We start from the raw sequence: 19,227 nt of genomic DNA on the forward strand, positions 1-19,227 counted from the left end.
TGTCACATCCCACCTCTACGTAAGAGGATTAGGGCCATATGTGAAACATTTATTTGAGTTTAAAGTCAGGAATCTGATGTTAAAGTCAGAATGAACAGATTTGCAAAGCCAGAATTCTGAGAATAAAGTTTAATTTCAGAAATTTCTGACGCCACATGTGGCCCTAATCCTCTTCCATACACCAACGACTCTGCTGCTTGAAGGCTGCTAATGCATTACTGCTGAAGCAGCCCAGGCTAGACTTTGATGACATGATCAAATGACTGTCAAAGTGGACACTGGCAGAAATCAAATGTCACTAATACAGTTATCAGCCACAGCCTGAGAAGGGTCTGCTGGCTCTGAGAGAGTGCTGCTGTCATGGCATTAGAGTCTAGCTCTCCACAATGTTGCTGTCAATTAAGGTTTGAACACTTTATTAAGAGTGGAGGGAGTGGTGGGAGATACCAATTAACTTCAAATATATTAGACAGAAAATTGCTGAGCAGAAGATAAGTACCATTAATGCAGAGCAGAAACTCTTGTGAATTGAACTCCAATGAATAAAATAAACAGAAAGCTGTGATTGGGCAAAAACAAGCTCTTGTGCGTGAGTGTTGCAGCCATATCAGATCTGCAGAAATTACAATGAATTCTAATTTGATGTAATCTTTACATCTAAAATTAAGCGCATCCTTGAAGAGGAGACCGTGACCTTGGGCTTTGGCTGAGTAAAGGAGCATCTGAATGAGACGCGGCGCGCCCCTGGCTGCCAGGCTGAGAAAAGGCGCATCCTCCTCCTTTTATAATTCAGTCACGCAGCTTTGCTCTGATTTGAGATGAAGCATGAACGATGTGAGGTTTTTTTTCGGTCGCTGCTCACATCGGTAATTTAATTTTTTTTTTTTTTAAAAAAAGCGCGCTTGGCATCGATGCATTTGCTTTATCTGATTTAAACATTCCGGGATTTATATTCTAGACAAATTGCCTTTTGAGCGCTTTTTTTTTTTTTGGATAATCTGCATTGCTTTCCTTCCGACCGAGTGGCTGCACCTCGTCGACCAGCAGCGCGCGCGATATCCGATAGAAATCAAAAATTTCTCCTCGGGACATTTCATGATTTTCATCTCCTCTGACTGCAAAATATACACAGCTATAGAATCTATTCCTCTACATTTGCATACGGGCCCATTAATGGTTTGCAATTGAGATCACATCGGCGACAAATTGCAATGCTTCTCAGTCAGTGATGCTTTGGTATGAGAGCAGTAGAATAGCATAGGAAGGTGAGGGGACAATGTCCAGTCTAGCGGGTACAAGACACCTGCGCTCCTGGTCCTGAATGCATCGGAGAGAGACACCTAACCGGGTGTCACCGTCAGCCCTGGATGCTGCGCCGAAGAATGGGATACTCCGACCCATCGTCGGGTAAAGATATACTAGGCAATAGATCTCTTTGTTTCATATTTATTTGCGCATTTGGACTCGTGACACTATTGCAACAGATTCTCTATGGAAAAAACTACATCAAGAGGTAAGTGCTGATTATTTCTCTTTAGTCGTCGTTAATAGACAAAAGCAATTAGAGCGCAGGCCCGGCTGTTTATGACAGTAAAGTTGTACACACTGTAATGATAATATTCAGCCGTCATAAGCATGCCTTCATAGCCGTTTTGTGTGAGGCTTATTGCTCATTTGTGACCTCCAATTAATGACTGAATGGTGAAAGATAAATTATGAATGATAAATTGATAAATGTTTCAGTATACATGGAGGATGAAGTACATGTCGGGATGCATGGGGAGGAAAACAAGCTTTAATGGCTGGAGAGAACAATAGCAATTAACCATCCATCTTTTTTTCCCAGTGGCATAGAAACAATTTCCATTGGATTTATTTTTTTGATATCTTCTGAAAATGAAGCATCACATTCATACCATACACAGTGTTCCAGCTGTGTATGGTAATGTTTTCCCTTTCTTTTTCCAAAGATCTTTATTTGATTTTCCGTTTCAGCCTTCTTGACTGGTCCTAGCCTACATCTTACAGAGGCATCTGGTTATCATAATGCAACTGAAAGCTATTGGAGCTGATGATGATTACAAACAGCAACATGTCAAAGATGATGTGTATTTCTTATTGGTCCCTGTTAAATATATCTTTTTCTTTTTTTAATTTTTTTTTTTTTTTTTTTTTTTACCAGGCTGCAGTCAGTGCACATGCAGCCACTGCAGAACCTGTTTTATAATACCTCTGCAACAGTAACGGTGTCCCTCATACAGATCCTTGGTTGGAAGTCCAGTTTTACATCTCAAGCATTTAGACCCATTTAAAAAACTTTCACTAAATTGCAGGAACCCTTCTTTTTCATTCTGAGACAAATTTCAGTGTGAGACGAGCAGATGTTGAGAAACCGGGATGTTTTATCTTTAGGTGGTTTAAAAATGACCTGAAGAACACCAAATCTCACTCCTGACAAAGGAACAATCAGAAAACCTTATCCCCCCACCTCTAGATATTTTACAGACAGCTCATATATGTTTACTCCAAAGCAAACATATATGTGCTGCAATCTCAAAGCTCCCCCACAGCTAACCCCTCCCCTGCCACCCTGCCGGGCTGGTCTAACAATACTCAATGTGGATTCATGGCATCCTGACCTCTGCGGCGGGATGCATGAATTCAGACCCGACACACGCACACCTTCTTCGCCTGCGCCCTTACTTTTCTCCTAGCGCTCAGCCTAGGAGAGAGAGAGAGGGAACAAGCCACACCACAGAAACCAGTGGGCTCAGCGGCAGCCATTTTGCTACAGTCTGTCTGCACACACACCTCAGTGCAAGTGGGGGAGAGAGAGTGAGTGGAAGGAGACGTTGAGAGTGGGGAGACTGAGAGACGGTGATGAAATGAATGTGTTTGCATGTTTGTGTGCACGTGAAAGAGAATGCGGAGGAGAGGAGAGCGAAGACGTCATCTTATGATATCTGCCCAGGCGTGAACAATCTGAAGTCGTTTTCCATGCGCTCTTGGTGTTTCAGGGCATCACAGAAAAAAACATCTCTGCAAATTGGCGTTGAGGCGCAGAGGAGGCATTTGGATGCTTAGATTGAGTGAAATCGTAAAGGATAGGTTCACTGTTTTTCAAGTCTGTCTCAAAACAATAGTCGGTTGCCCAAATGGACATTGACACATGTTTTCCTTGCTGTAATCATTCCTCCTGTTCATACTGACAACTAAGAGATCCTTTCATAATGTACTTTGAATGTAAGTGACAGGGGAAAAAATCCACAGCCATCCTCCTGTGCAAAAATGTATTTAAAAGTTTATTTGAAGGTAAGACGAGGCTTAAGCCATCCAAAATTAGTCAAATCAAGTCAATATCTTTCAAAGTTAGGCTACTGTCTGTGCCAAATTCTCTATTTTTATTTTTATTCCACTGCACCTGGAAGGAAAAACACTGTCTGTCAAGACATAAAAAGGGAAATTTTTACTAAAAGGACTGTAACTTTGGAAGGTATCCACTCTATTTGACTAACTCAGACTGCTGTTTTCTCAAAACAAGGACTGTGGATTTTGGCTCCCATCACTTGCGCTGTAAGTGCATTTGGAGAGGATCTTCTAATGATCAGAATGAACAGAAAGGATGATTACAGAAAGAAAAACCTGTTTCAATATTCATTTGGGCTCCAGACTGTTGTTTTAAGACAGACTCAAAGACGCCCACTGAAGTCAAACTAAGCGGTGAACATTATTGTACAGTTGTGATAAATCTGGCCATGAATCTTGCCATTTTGTTGAGTCACATTGTGGCGTCACATGAATCAGCTCCCTACCTGAACTTACTGGCATCATGAAGGACGAAGTGGTGGAGGATGTAGGATTGTAAAAGGGCAATGCAGGAACAAGAGGGGGTACTATTAAATAATTACAGTGAGTGACACACTTTTGTAAAGGCAGACATATTTCAACTCTGTTTGACTTGAAGAGGGTGATCTAAAAATACTTACAGCCAGAGAGGGAGTGGCACCAAGGGCCCCAGATTGTAGCGCGTTAGTTAGAAACCATCCAAAAATTTGTGGCTTTGAAACTAATGATTTTCATCATTAATGTGTCTGTTATTTAAATCTGTAAAACATTCAGAAAAAGTTGTAAATTTCAATCATAGTCGTCAAGGTGACATTTTTAAATAACTTGTTTTCAACTGTCCAAAAGCAAAAGGAGATTGAATTTACAACAAAGAAGAAAGAAAAAAAATTCCAGCAAATGTTTGGCATTTTTGCTTGATAAATGATTCAAACGATTACTCAATTAGTCTGCCCTTGCCTGATTAATTTTTCAATTAACTAATCACTTCAGCACTGATTTGTACGTGACTCTGTTTAAGAAATGAGCCCTTCTCGATGCATTATGTAAGTGAGTTGTATCTCTAGAGCTCCACAGCGAGGCGGCTTTCTTTGTTTTGTTTTTTCAGTTTCTACATGCAGTTGACAGAGTTGTACTGTACATATTGATGGTTATACAGTATTTTTCCTTGTAATTATACGTCACAACACTTACACCATTTACAAGAGTGATTCCCCGTTTAAAGTTAACGCAGAGATGGAAGAAAGAGATTTGAGTGGAGATTGAATCTGTTTCCATAAATGACATATTAATTTTCTGTTTTGACAAGCACAGTGAAGTACCTCTCTATCTTAAGGAGCTCTTAGTCGATACAGAAATACCCCTGGATATAATAAATGGACATCTGAGTCAATGCAACACGATAGACAATACAAAGCAACTTTGAGCTTGTTGTTGATCTAATACTCAGATCACAATATAACTGTGTCAATAAGAGATAAATAGACTCTTAATGTTTGTATTCAAGACACTGGATTGATGTGTGAGTCACAAGTAGTCACAAGAGATTGAGCAGGGTTTCACTAGTAGCCACTGTATTGGAAAAGTTTTGTATGATTTTTATAAGCTATGGATCGACCCACTGCATTTTAGATCGGTCTTCAATGGGCATAGTGTGTCGGTGATGATTAAAATCTGAGTAAGATAACAGTACAAGTGACTAAATTATGCTGCTTTGATTAGTTTTTCTGTTTGTATAACAGAAATATGTCCTATTTCAGGCACACATCCTAAACTCATGCATAAAAATGTGTCTGATTTGACTGTGTGTTTCGTTCCACAGCGCAGCCATCTGCAGAGCGTTACTGAGATGTTGAAGTGGCTCTCAGAGAAGCCAAATGTGCTTGCAGATCAGTATTGACATGAGTACATCTGATGATGAATGCTCCATCACATAATGCACTCAGAAAGGCTCTTTGGGCTCAATCGCACCGCTGAATTTAGCACAACACCCACAGAGCACTCACAGAAATGAGTCACACATGAATTCTTGCATAATAATCAGTCAGATATTAGACGAGGTTGTACGTCCATGGATATTTGAATGTATGGAACATGAGAGGTCTGTTCACATATGAAGATGTAACAACTGCAGGTCTTTAGAGGATAAGTTTGGTCATATTCTATATTTTTCTTATTGTCAACAAATCCCTAGCCAGGGAACAAGATGAATCTGCGAGCTCATGTTTATTTGCTCTGGCAGATGTGTTTGGCCCCCCTCCTGTTCAGACAGATTTCCAGCCGACCTGGCCTTGGTCAGGCCAATCACAACCATTTATCTAATATGGGATGGGTTTGATATGATGACTGTACAGAAGGCTATGTTGCTCAGCGTTAGTCACATATTTTGTTGCTCTGTCCAATTGCATCCAGAGGCATTTTGGTCTGCGCCCGTTGATAACGCCCCTTGGATATCGAAAATTAACTGAGAGGTTTCAGACTAGTGATGCCAGACTAACAAATCCCATGAAAAGACCAAAACCAACAATTAATTTTGTCTAGCAACAAGTATCGTCTGTGTATCCAAACTCTTGTATATCATATTCCTCTGTAACACAGAGCTCCATTGTTGTCCAAAAACTATTAAAAACACATCAGTGAGCCACGTCGTTGCACTGGATGACATGTTGCTTCATTACCATGAACGTGGGCGCTGTAGTTTATTTTGAATCCATTCCACATATACCAACTGCTGTTGTAAACACTGCTCATATGCCAAATCCATAGCTGAAACTAGTCCCCAACAAAGAGACCCCTGGTTGAGTAACATTTGAGAAAAAACCACAGTGTGACCCTTTTTTTTTTTTAAAGATTTATATCGTTCAGAAGGAACAAATGGTCTTGGGGCTGCGAGTCACGCACAGTGTAGGGAAGTTGAAAGTACTGAAAGACAGACTAACACACTGTTGATTTTGCTTTATTCATGGGATTTATTTTTTTTACAGTAACGAAAATGTAGAATATAGCCAGTCATATGATTCAAAATAAGTTTGAAGTCTCGATAATGTGTATGTTTTCAAAGCAGAGGTCTTTGTAAATTACTATAAACAGACTCTGAACACACAGACGCCCCTCATCTCTCTAGAATTAGTTGGGTTTATTCACCACCTGCACCAAATGGCCCCATCAGATAAATTCACTGTGGTCTCCAAAAGGGGACGTCTCCATGATTTAGTTTTAGGGAGTTACAAGAGACAGATTAAGAAAAGAGAATGGTTGAAATCAAAGCAGCAGAGGCCCTGGCTTTTAGTCAAACTATAAGGGTCAAGCTACAAAAACAGTGGATTCTACAATTCCCATAATGCATAATTTATAGTCTCCAAATCCAAGTCAGGATAACCCCCTGATGACATCACACGGGTTATTTTCTCAGACTGGACAAAGCCACAGTTCTTTTATAGTAACTACACTTGGCAAAATCTGTTGGCATCTTGTCTTTAGGAGTAATTTGATATTTACAGCAACATTGGCACAGATTGTTCTTCCCTTAAATCACTTCGACTTTAATAGACTGAATTACAAGTCTTACACTTCTACAGGCCAATATTGCACGGTGTGAATGTTTGTATCACACTCGGATTAGTGGCAACAGCCCAACAGAACATAAATTAGATATACATACATAAGATATTCAAACCATGGTGTTCTTAACCTAAAATTTATTCTAACCATGTTTGGTGTCTCACTTTGACTGTTTTTCTTGAGCCAAAAAGCTGGTCCCTCTTAATGTATATGTGTATGTGTGTGTGTGTGTGTGCATATTTGACTTTTGTGAGTGAACACATGGGCTTGGTTGTATGTGTTTGACATTTTGCACAATAAGGACAATAAATCCCAAATAAACTGACTCATTTTCTTACTAGTGCGCAACAGTTTAGCCGACTCAAAGGGGACGAGACAGGAAATTGGACCGGTCCTGTTAATTTCTCGGATGATGGATCTCTGAAGCCTGCCAGAAATGGAAGGAAAAGGTACCTTTCCAGCGTGATTAACTGCACAACACCTCTGAGAAAAGAGAGTGAGATAGAGTGAAAGAGAACACAAGTTTCAAATCCATCATAGTGACGACCCAGCCCTGCATGCGTGGACTGGGTCGCTGATACGCCCACCATTCTCTTCAGATGCTGTAGAAAACACCGACATTTACTCTTCTTTTTTTTTTCCTTCTCTCTACTTGTTTTCAAATCTGCAGGTTTAGGGAATTAGCAGGGGTGGTGATGTCACAGGCCTAAATCACACATTTAACTCTAACTTAACCTATCTGCATGTTGACAGATGTTTCCGTCAGCATTTTCAGCCTGATTCACAGAGCTCCGTAATAGTCACACCCTGCCTAGCCGATATTAAGAAGAACAAACGCTCACAAAGGTAGGCCAGTTTGATGGCATTATTAGTATTTTTCACAGAAAACCAAGAATGCCTCTTTCTTTTTTCATTAGTCTGAAAGGTATAAACTCTCATATTTTTTTCAGTGGTGGTTGCACTTCAGATTTGCTCTTGTATGTTGTCTGATCCAGTCCACCTCGACCCCAGCTCCCTAAACCCCATCTCCCCCCCCCTCCTCCTCCTCCTCCTTCAGAAGCTGGTTGAACCTCCTCTCTGAATTTCCTGTTGATGTACTGGCTTCCCCTTGTGCCTCTGTGTCCCATCCAGCACCCATCTCCAAATGCCTTGTCCTCCTCAACCTGTGTCTCATGTGTTCTGCACAGCTCTGTGTGTGTATGCCATGTACATAGTGTGGACACTTCTCTCTGCTTGCCCTATCTCCCCTTCTCACATCTGCATTGTCTCTCTCTGCGACCTGGATTTCCCACTTTACTTTCCTTGTAACAAGAAGACAGGAACGTGCCAGATTTTGACCCCCCCCCCTAAAGCTTCAACTCCTCATTGCACTGAGCAGTAGATGTCTGTGGTAAAAAACGCTGGATGCTTTCTAGTCCTGGACTGGTTTTAAACCAGCATTGTATGGTTAACCTAAGATGCCATAGAGATGAAATTCGTCTCATTAAGTGAAATAAATAGAAAACACTTGCAAAGGTTTCATCATCTTAGCTAAAACAAGCATTAATAGGTCTATTCAAAGTGTTAAATGTATTATATATAAGACAGATGCTGCTCTTAGTAAAATCTCAGAAATACACTGCATCATCAGGTGGATGTAGACAACCAGTTTCATTGCTCCTTATTTGTACGATTTCATCCTGACATCTTGTTCCTTTAATGCATCCATTCATTGTATTGCTCGCTGTGTTCTTTTATTGTCATTGTTTTTTTGTTTTTTAAAAAAAAAACTCATCTCATTTACTTCCACAGCCACATGTAATATGTTACAATATTATCCATCTTCCAAAACACCACACTTCATCCTGACAAATACAAAAAACATTCATTCTAGACACACATTATGATTGATGCCATTTTGACATTAAATCTCGCCTTTCCTCAATTCAACAGTGTTTTACATGTAAATGTAAAAAAATATGATATTAAGAGCTTTCTAAGATTCAGATGCAACTCAGAAAGGGTATGTATAAAAATGATGATTAGAGATCGCTGATTGTAATCCAAAAATGAAGAGTTAGCATCAGTTAGCGTCAGTATGGATCAATAGAACATGTTTATTTAAATGCAGCCAGCGAGAGATGACTCTATGGTTTGGCCCTATGCCCAAACCTAAAAGGAAAACTATAGATCAGGGCTAAATAGAGCAACTCTCTGGGTATGCGATGATTTATAATTGGACAAAAATCATTTGGCTGTAAAAACTGATGTATATTTCTCACCTTTTAGTGCCTTTTTATTGTCTCATGCAGATGTAGCAAAGGTAGACAGTATATTGAAACAATGTTGTATTTGCATGTAAGTTGAAAACATTTCTAGTTATATATATCGAAGCTGTTATTTTGGTCATCAGCCAAATGGAATTACAAAAACAACATCCAACAAACTGAACCAATGTGTCTAAATATAAGTTTGTAATGTGTAATAATGTGTGTCCTTCCAAGTAAACCCTTTAATAGAAATTGGTGCAAATAAATGCAACAATTTGATCTATTTTCACAATTTAGACAAAATCAATGAACCTTTTGGTTTATAGGATCCATCAAGCAAAAGATAACTTTTGCTGAACAGCGGCCACTGTGGTCACTAACAGTAACTACAAGATATCGGTACACTGCATTTGCCTTCATTTCCCATGATTCTCTTGAGTCAGCTGATTTAAAGACAACATCATGTCATGTAACGATGTAGTGAAAAAAGACCATAATTAGAAACAGAGTCATGAAGTCGGCGAACATATTCATTAATGCCAGTTAAACAGCATCTATCTAAAGTTCACTAACAGTGGCTGGTCATACCAGACCATGAAAGGCTGTAGACACAGACATCCTGATTGTAATGACATGAGCAAGAGTTTGTTTTTTTAGCTTATGAATTTGTCATTTGTAAAAGGAAGACTGTGTTATATCTTCTAAAACATACAACACTCTGGAAAGCAGAATGTCTCAAACATCTAAACCAGCGATCAAACAGAACCACTCCATGCGTCAAGTAACTTATACTTCACATTCCTGTGAAGTATAAGTACTATCAGAAAAGTGCAGCTATGAAAATTATACAAAACACTGATTTTTGTCAATTTTTTGAGGCCTAATGAAAAGTCTCTTTCTTCTGTCCAACATTATTAAAGCACCTTATAAACAAAGATACAAACGTTACACTGGTGGTTTCCTTCTTCTCCCCTTTCAACCTCCATCCTAACCACTCCCACTCCATCCTGAAACACCAACACTCACACACACATTTTATCCAGACTGCACTCTTGATTGCATGTAAATACAATGTTATGCTGCAAGAAATGAGGCATCAGTGTGCACAAAAAAATGGCAACTTATTGACACCTTGATATGAATTTTACAACAATTATGAATCCTTTCCACTTTCACACAGTCACACCACCCCACTGAAGACATTACTGTTGTATGTTTTTGATTAATGTGTTGCCATTTCAGTATCGTGATTGTTTTATACGGTATATCTTAAATAAATGTATCTGATTCATTAGCTTTAATTGAAATGATTAAATTCCAAAAAAGTTAATGGTTGATGTCATTACTTTATTGCAGTGATCACAACTGACAAACATTAATACTTTCATGTAGTTATAAATGTATGAATATAGTATATAAATAATTATACTGCCTCATACAAAAGCACAGACACTCTCATATTCATATCCACAAGACTTGACACCACTATAGCCATCTAGTCCCCTATTTTAACAAGCTATGCACTGGAATCAACCCTGTTTCCCTTTCAGACTATTTCAGACAGATGACTATTTTGTGTTTCTGATTTAAATTAATATACAGCACTCATCTATATGTACATATATATGTATATTTAATAGAATACCAGTATTAAATAATGTGATTTTTCATCATAACCACTTAAATAAGCGAAAATATGAGAGGTTTTTAATGTCCTGAAGTTAGGCTAAGATTGGTTTAGACTAAGATGTATTAGAATCTGGTGCAAGTGTCAAATAAACAGTATACAGTAACAGTATATCTTGTTTGTGATATCAGCTGTATCATTTCTGTCATCACAATGCTATACTTATATTCTAGTGTTTCATAAAGTCAAGCCATGGACATTTAGTAGTAAATATAAGATATTTTGCTTTATTGTGTCTTTTCAACACACTATATTGCATTTTTGTTCCACAGTTTGTTGCTAATTCTGTTGTTTTTTTCCTGTATGGATTAGCCAGAGGATGACTGTGTGTATCCCTCCAGGTATTTGGAAAACTATGATGGCTCCTTTGACTTCAACTCCACTGCATGCAGGGAGCTCAGACAGGAGATTATGGACGTCAAAGTCCTGACAATGTGAGTGTTCATTTATGACACTTGTGGTTGACGCCCTTATTTAGAATGAGATCTTTTTTTTCCTAAAGGTGATCCTCAAGCACCTGTCAGGTAGGTAGAATGTCTACCTACCTGTCTAATGTCTGTACTGAATTTCGTGACAATCCCTTAGTTATTTCACCCTCTGGGGACCTTGAATGTTCATACAAAATTTGATGGTAACTCATTCAATAGTTATTATTTCAGTCTGGACCAAAGTGGTGGACCAACCCGCCGACATCACCACCAGCTTAGCTAAAATTCATCACAAAAAGTTACATTTTTCACAGAAGAAACAAAAGAATAGTATATAACATGGAAGGTTACATAATTTGTATTATTTTAAAGCCCAGTCGTTCAGTTAAGAATCTCATAGTAAGCATGGCAGTTAAATTCCAGTTAAAGTATGGTAATTGCTGACTTATATTGCAATTTGATATTTGTGTTGATGATAGGGCAAACAAACATTTGTATCATAATCATAATTTACCGTATATCATATCTAGAGCCTGTTTGTTAAAGCTGGAGTGCGGGACCTTTGCATATAAATGAACGTCTGTTACATTCAAACCCTTGCCAAACGAGTTCACATAGCGCTGATTAAATCTACCACAACCAGGTAAATCAGAATAAAATGTTGGCATGGTACGTTTCTTCTATTGAATCTCTACATTTAAATATGTTTAATACATAGCATATCAACATTTCTACAATACGTATCATAGGGAAAGTGAAGTAGTTCAGGTGACATCTGTATGAGCTGACTTTTATATTAGGAGGTTGGCTTGAAAGTTAGATGCATCGGACAATGTTGCAAAAGCATCAAAGCAGCAGAGACCACTGCCTGCTTCCCGTTACAACCGTCAATACTGGGTATTTTTGGCAAGATATGGGGACATTTGCAGTCGTTTTTCTGGCTACAAAACTGGGTATTTTTAGTGAGATGTCAGGACATTTGCAGCCATTTTTCTGGTGACAAAAATCGTGTATTTTAACCCAAACCATGATCGTTTCCTAACTAACCAAGTGGTTTTTGTGCCTAAATCTAACCAGACCTTAACCACAGCATTATCACACCATAAAACATAATTATTCAACTGATAACGGATATTTAATTTGGCGTTAAATGACACCTTAAAATATGATCAACATTGAAACATACAGATTGAAACAGAGAGATTCAATGTATCTATGGTTTGCAGAAACGTACAATGCCAACGTTTTATTGTGGCGATTGATTTGCCTAAATCTCTCTGTATTTCACACTATACTGGAGTTTTTAAATCTGGCGTCTGTGGCGACTTTCCCGCGCTGACACACTGGTAGTGATGCGTTTTGCGTCAACCAGTGATGATTGGTTTGTGACTGTTGACCGGGGTGGACCGTCCATAGTGTGCCCCAACTGTGTTGCGTCACCAGGGTGGGAACCGGCTTACATAAAAAGCGTCAGGGGTCTCCGGTGATGATGTCGACAGTGTTTCTGCAATCTCACTGCCAGAAGGGGGAGACAAAAGTTCCGCGCTACAGGTTTAAGTCTTACCCAGCATTATGTCCATTGTTGGTGGCGGCACTCAGATTTTCCATGACTTTGACCAGTAATGTGTTATAAATAAAGACCACTTTATTAAACATGACGTTGAGCTACATTGTGGAGAGATTCATCTGAACTGATTGTGTGACCATACATGGATGACAGTTTTTGTTCTTTTTTTTATAATGCACTAAGTGATCAAGTGGCAGAGACTGTGATTATGTAGAAAACAAACAGCAAACAACATAATTTACTAAAATCATGAAGTAGAACTGAAGGAAAGAATGCTTTAATCTTGCAAATGCCACATGGCATCCATTTTGTTGCTGAAATTTCATCTTTTATTGACAATTAACCGTACATTATAAATAACAATAAGCCACTTGTGCTAACGGCCATTTGAGCAGCATTGCTTCCTGGTATATGAATGTGAACATTGTCCAGTGGCCTTTTGTGCACATTCCTCAGTCTTTTTGTCAGACTTTATAGTTAAATGCATTCAAGGCGCTTGGCGAAAGGCCATGAGCCACTCTGACTGTGGCAGAGAACAGATGCTGTCACTCTGCCAGACAGTCAAAGAGTATTGGTGCCGCCCGGCCTCCCAGAGCAAATCACATCTCCCAATCATCTCCAAGGAAATGTCAGTTCAAGGACAGCTATTTACAGACCTGCTAGATTAAGCCACTTTCTTTGCATTAACGAGTCAAGATCGAATTTTCATCAGTGCAGCCATCACAGAGTAACTACTGCAATTTTCTGCTCCATTTTTGTTCCCTTGTGTGTGTTTTTCGAGTGGTTTTTATGATGTTTCTTCAATCTACTACCCTTGTAGAGACATGGTTAATCAGAAAAAACATGGCCGTGGGTATCCTTCCTCATTCCACAAGTCTCTCTGCCTGTCTGCCAGGGTGAAAACCTCAGAGCTGTTTGAGAGATGGCGAAACCTGCAGGTGTGTAGATGGGAGCAGAGCAAGGAGGAGACCAGCAACTTCAAGTAAGCATGACTCTAACACATGACTTCAGGTCGCAAACTGCATGTGTAGTTTTTTTCCCCCTTGCAGTGCATTCAGTTCTTTAACCCAAATGTCCTGAACCTGAAGTCTTAAACAGTTCAAAAAACATATTTAACATTGTTGTATCACCTTGACATTTCCTAATTTTATAAGAATTGCTAATAAACATGATTTTGAACTTATAACATGTTTCAGAGTCCACCACAGAAAATTCCAGTTTGTTGCTAAAGAGAAATAAACAAATTGCTTGATTTTGCTTTGATTTTAATATTATATTTACATTTACACCAGTAGGGTCTGTGGGATCCCAAGCCAATGTCAACAAAACATAACAGGTTGGTCTTGAGGCTGATGGGAAATCTTCTACGATTAAACTAACACTCGCCTTTTTTTTTTTGGTGTCCTTTTAAAGGATGTCTCTGTCTCGCTGCTGTAATGCTCCTTCCTTTTTGTTCACCACCAAGAGGAACACTCCTGCAGGGACCAAGTTGAGATACGAGGTGGACACCAGTGGCATCCTTCCCATCACCACCGAAGTCTTCAAGATGTTCCCAGATGTGAGTGCATGCTTGTCATGTTGACTGCTGCCCTGCTGACTTTTGTATTCTACCAATGGCCTGATGGCACTAAGCCTATGATAAGATCTATTTGATTTCAAAAGCCCTCCTGTTCTGTCTGACATTAACAAACTGTGTCTGTCTCATCCAGGATATGCCGTATTCCAAATCACAGTACAAGAAATGTGCTGTTATTGGAAATGGTGGCATCATCAAGAACAGCAAATGTGGAAAGGAAATTGATTCAGCAGATTTTGTGTTCAGGTATACAGGATCAAATCCTTCATTGTTTGTTGTATGAGGGCTGCACAGTGATCATCAATTATTTTACTCACTATTAAGATTGTGAATATTTATTATTATATTATACAATCATTTTGGGAACAGATTGGTTCTATTAAACTTATCAAAAAATGTCCCAAAAAAAGTTTAAATCTTCACATTATGATTATAAATCTATAAACAAAACTTGGACTGAGTAATAATGCCAAACACAGCATTCAATCACATAAAAGAGATTTAGCTCTTGCTCTGAACACTCATTTTTTGCTACTTTCAGCCTGAGCTGATTTCGGCTCATGATGGATTTCTTTATATGATTATATGCTCCACACACAGCGCAGGAGTTCACTGCTCCACTACACTAACATTATGGCATTTTTCCATTGTTTTGGGGGTAGTCACGCTGAGCCATGACTTGAGCCGAGCTGGCACGCTGTGAGCTCACTCGCAAATAGCTCCAAATTTGTCTATTTCTCCTCATCAGGAGGGGGGCCTTAAAGAGACCGGAGCCAGCCTGTTAGAGACAGAGGCTGAATTGAGGGGCTGTATAAAGGGCCAGTAGAAGATAAATAGGGAGTTTTTTGAATGGTGAATCATGCAAAGCTTCTGTAGTGGAGTCCCAGAATAAAAATATAGAGCTGGAAATGAACATAACAGGTCCCCTTTAAAATGCTCTTGCCTGTGATTAATTATTAAATAGGTATATAATGGCTACACATGATATCGTGCTAAAAGACTGAGGCTAAAACTGCATGTTCCAGACTGAGGATCCATGTATAAGACATGGAAATAAAAGAACAGCATTGTTCTTATATTGCAGTAGTCACACAGGTAGTACTGGCAAAATGATTTGTTGTTACATCTAGAGCAATTAATTACCACTAAGCCTTGTGGCTGCACAAGCTACTAATAGACCAAAACCTTCTGAATGCCTTGGTCACTAACACCACAAAATAATGCAGTATGAAATGCTCCTTGTCCATAGAAGTACCGCTGGGTACTACTGTGGGCTGTAATTGGTGATACATACTAATGTTTTCAGCTTACATTAGAGCAGACAAACACACAGTTTAATCCATTCTCTACACTTACTTTTCTTTGTGCTTTGGGTTGTGGACACACCATCCCCTAAACTCTTTATATACAGAGGATCACTTTTAATACAACCGACATGCACACCACTTCAAAATGTGAAGAATTCTAATACTTTGACATTGCTTAGTTACGGTTGCTAAGCTATGATTGGACAACTGCCACTCAGGAGAGGGGTTTAGTAATGGTCAATGAAGTTTAATTAATTGTAGAAGTCCAACTCTTGACTGCAACTATCATATGATTCATTGTGCAGCTCTACATTTATGTCTCACAAGCATGTCTAGTTTAAAAAGTCAAATAAAATGCATTTGAATTTCTGTAATAGTAACAGTGGATTTTTATTTAATTTTTTGCAGATGCAACATACCACCCATTAATGAGAAGTACTCAGCCGATGTTGGCACCAAAACAGATCTGGTGACAATAAACCCAAGCATTATTACTGAGAGGTACTGTATATATTGGTCAGAGTGAGAAATCAGATCACTCACTCTCTCGGTCACTTTAGTTTTCTTCTCTTCTGGCGTCTTTCATCTCATGTTTCACTTCCTCTGCACTGCAGATTTCAGAAGCTGGAGAAATGGCGAAGACCATTTTACGAAGTACTCCAGAATTATGAGAACTCCTCAGTGGTTCTTCCTGCCTTCTACAACACCCGCAACACTGACGTATCTTTCAGAGTCAAGTATATGCTGGATGACTTCGATTCCCAGAGAGGCGTGTTCTTCTTCCACCCGCAGTACCTGCTCAACGTGCAGCGTTTCTGGGCGGTGCAGGGCGTCCGGGCCAAGCGCCTCAGCAGCGGCCTGATGCTCGTCACCGCCGCGTTAGAGATGTGTGAGGAAGTCCACCTCTACGGTTTCTGGGCGTTTCCCATGAACCCCTCCGGCATCTTCATCACTCACCATTACTACGACAACGTCAAGCCACGGCCTGGCTTCCACGCAATGCCTCATGAAATTTTCAACTTCATTCACATGCATACTCGTGGGATCATTCATGTACACACAGGGCAGTGCACGTGATCCCTCATTCCACCCTCATTTCCATTTTACCTTTTACTTTTTTTAAGAGCAGGTTTACCTGTTGTGTTTTATTTCAGTGAATGACACGGTTCACTATTTCTTCCCTATTTAAAAAGAGAGTTGGCCTTTGGAGCGTACACTTCCTCGCTGTCACTACTTCAACCACACGTTGAAGGTTGCTTTCTTCTAATTGCCAACATAGTTCTCTTTTCAATGTGTACTTTAGGTTGTTTTCTCAGCCAATCAAATCACTATGGTTATCTCCGACTCTCTGACCATATGATGCTTGTTTTTAATGTGAAAAGTGGTCTTCATAGTGATGTTGTTTCTGTGAGGTTTTCTAGTGGCTCTGCTGTACAGAGATGTTGTTTTCTACCCAATGTTGCACAGATATTTATGCTGAAACAGGGCCGCAGTGGGTGTCTTGTGACCCCTCATACCACCTCTTCTTCTTCTTCTCCTTCTTCTTCTTCTTCTCTCTTTATCTCAGACACTCTGTGGGTGTGGCAGCTTTTAATGTTTGTGTGAAACAAAGCCTGAACCTTGATATTAAGCAAATATGAAAAAAAATATGAAAAAACATGAAAAAGTAACATCCAGTTGTCTACTTTTGTAATCTATTTCTTATTCACCACATTCACTGGGTGAATATTTTAAAATCTATTGAAATGGCCTGTTTTCAGTGGCCTTTCTCTCCCATTTGAAATTTTCCTCTGACATTTCTGGTGAAAAAGGGTGTGTGAGAAGAGGTGAGGATGTTTTCATTTTGTTTGTTTGTTTTCTCTTTTGGCTTTTCATGGTTTTGGACAAAAGCCAGATAAATATTTAACAGTGACACCACCTCAGCAAAACGTTCAAGGCTGTCTAATTGGGAAAGAAACAGATCACTGTTGAGTGACCCAGCCTCTTGTTGTCATTCATGTCTTAAGCCATGCTGCCTTATGATATCGAACCCCTCTACTGTATATGATATGCAATGCACCCATGTGTTTTGCTCATCTACAAATATATTAACGCCAAACAAAATATCAGTTTCTCTCTCAAATCAAAGGTCATTTAAGACTCAATAAGATAAAGAAGTCCATGTGCAGTCTTCAGCTTATATTCTATTGGATTAGTGAAGTCTTACTCCCCGTAAACTCCATAATCATGTAATGCTCTGCATGACTTTGCTCTATACTTAGCTTTGTGTGTGCCTGCTTCAATGATCACTGAAATATGTTTACACTTAAGCCTCTACTTAAGCTCACAGTGCTTTTGGAGATATTTACACAAACCTTTTCACAAAAAAGGTGAATGGATTCGTCCAGTAGAATTGTATTATAGTGAATGCAGTTTGCATTGATTCTAGATACAAGAATGAAGGTTGCTGCCCCTTTGTGAAGTGCTATAACACTTTTACTACGACTGTATTATTTCACCTTCCCCTTCGAACTGTGAACATTCAGTTTGCACTCATGCATTTAAGCATTGTACATTTAAGCACCGGAAAGAAATGCTTTTTGTTTTGTTTTGTTTTGTTTTGTTTTGTTTGAATGTTTCAAGAGAGAAATACCGCAACTGTAATTTAATATTTTGTCAATCCTCTGTTCATGCTCTACTGCGCACTTGTCCATTTTTTTTCATTTTTTTTACATTTGATTGTTAATAAGATTTAAACATAATTATCATTTATAAAGAGATATGAGTTCAGCAAATATGAACACCAAAAAATTGTTGTGCAGACACAACTGAATCTAGACTGGAAAAGGAATGAAACTGGTCTGTGTACTGAATGGAGGTAATATATAACACAGTGCTTCTTAACTGACTCTGGATCATTCTTTATACTGGTACGGTGTTTGTAAATAAATTTGTTTGGATTTTCTCACTTGTATGTTTGTGGATTAGTTATTATTGTGTGTGTCTATCTGTGTGAGTGTGGATAAATATATATAACATATAAATTTATAAGATACTTACTTAATTTCCAGATTTTTTGGTGCACAATGTTCTGACTATCACATCTTCTGCCTGTTGAGGGCCACAGAGGACACAAGGTGCTAAATTAACTGCCTCATTTCAGGCCAGTTAACCTCTAGTTTGTCTGGTCCAATTAGCTCCTTAAGCAAAGCTACTGTCAACACTTAAATTATTAAGCAGCAGCCGGTGTCAGTGTCATCGCACTGACTGACTCAGCGAAGGACGGCTCAGGCTTCTCCATCATATCTGAGTTGGAACTGTTGAGATCTTCAATTTTCAACCCTGTTTGACAAACAAGTGAATGAATCCACTCAAAATTAATATTACCATCAAGGCTGTAATTGAAGATTTATAATAATAATAATTTCATAATTAAGACAATTATTCCCACTGATTTTTAAATCGCTTTTTCTCGGCTCAAGTAAAGTTTTAAAAATATAAAACCTCCATGGATCAAAAATTCATAATAGA

At 38.9% G+C, this 19,227-nt stretch overlaps 1 protein-coding gene across 4 annotated transcripts; it reads left to right on the forward strand.

Moving 5' to 3' along the window:
- Positions 1-221: 221 nt before the first annotated feature.
- On the forward strand, positions 222-18,664 carry st8sia5 (ST8 alpha-N-acetyl-neuraminide alpha-2,8-sialyltransferase 5). 4 transcript variants are annotated; one of them, XM_067574513.1, is made up of 9 exons: positions 222-1,513; positions 7,245-7,352; positions 7,657-7,749; positions 11,181-11,273; positions 13,655-13,816; positions 14,248-14,392; positions 14,544-14,656; positions 16,126-16,218; positions 16,332-18,664. In XM_067574513.1, the coding sequence occupies exons 1-9, from the start codon at positions 1,368-1,370 to the stop codon at positions 16,792-16,794; spliced, it is 1,416 nt and encodes a 471-aa protein (XP_067430614.1). In that variant the 5' UTR covers positions 222-1,367; the 3' UTR covers positions 16,795-18,664. The 4 variants fall into 4 exon arrangements, with proteins under 4 accessions (XP_067430614.1, XP_067430615.1, XP_067430616.1 ...); XM_067574514.1 differs by having other exon boundaries at positions 229-1,513; positions 13,730-13,816; XM_067574515.1 differs by lacking the exon at positions 7,657-7,749 and having other exon boundaries at positions 229-1,513.
- The last annotated feature ends 563 nt before the right edge of the window (positions 18,665-19,227 follow it).

This window comes from Thunnus thynnus, chromosome 19, assembly GCF_963924715.1.
Source record: "Thunnus thynnus chromosome 19, fThuThy2.1, whole genome shotgun sequence".
In the NCBI taxonomy this organism is placed as follows: Eukaryota; Metazoa; Chordata; class Actinopteri; order Scombriformes; family Scombridae; genus Thunnus; species Thunnus thynnus.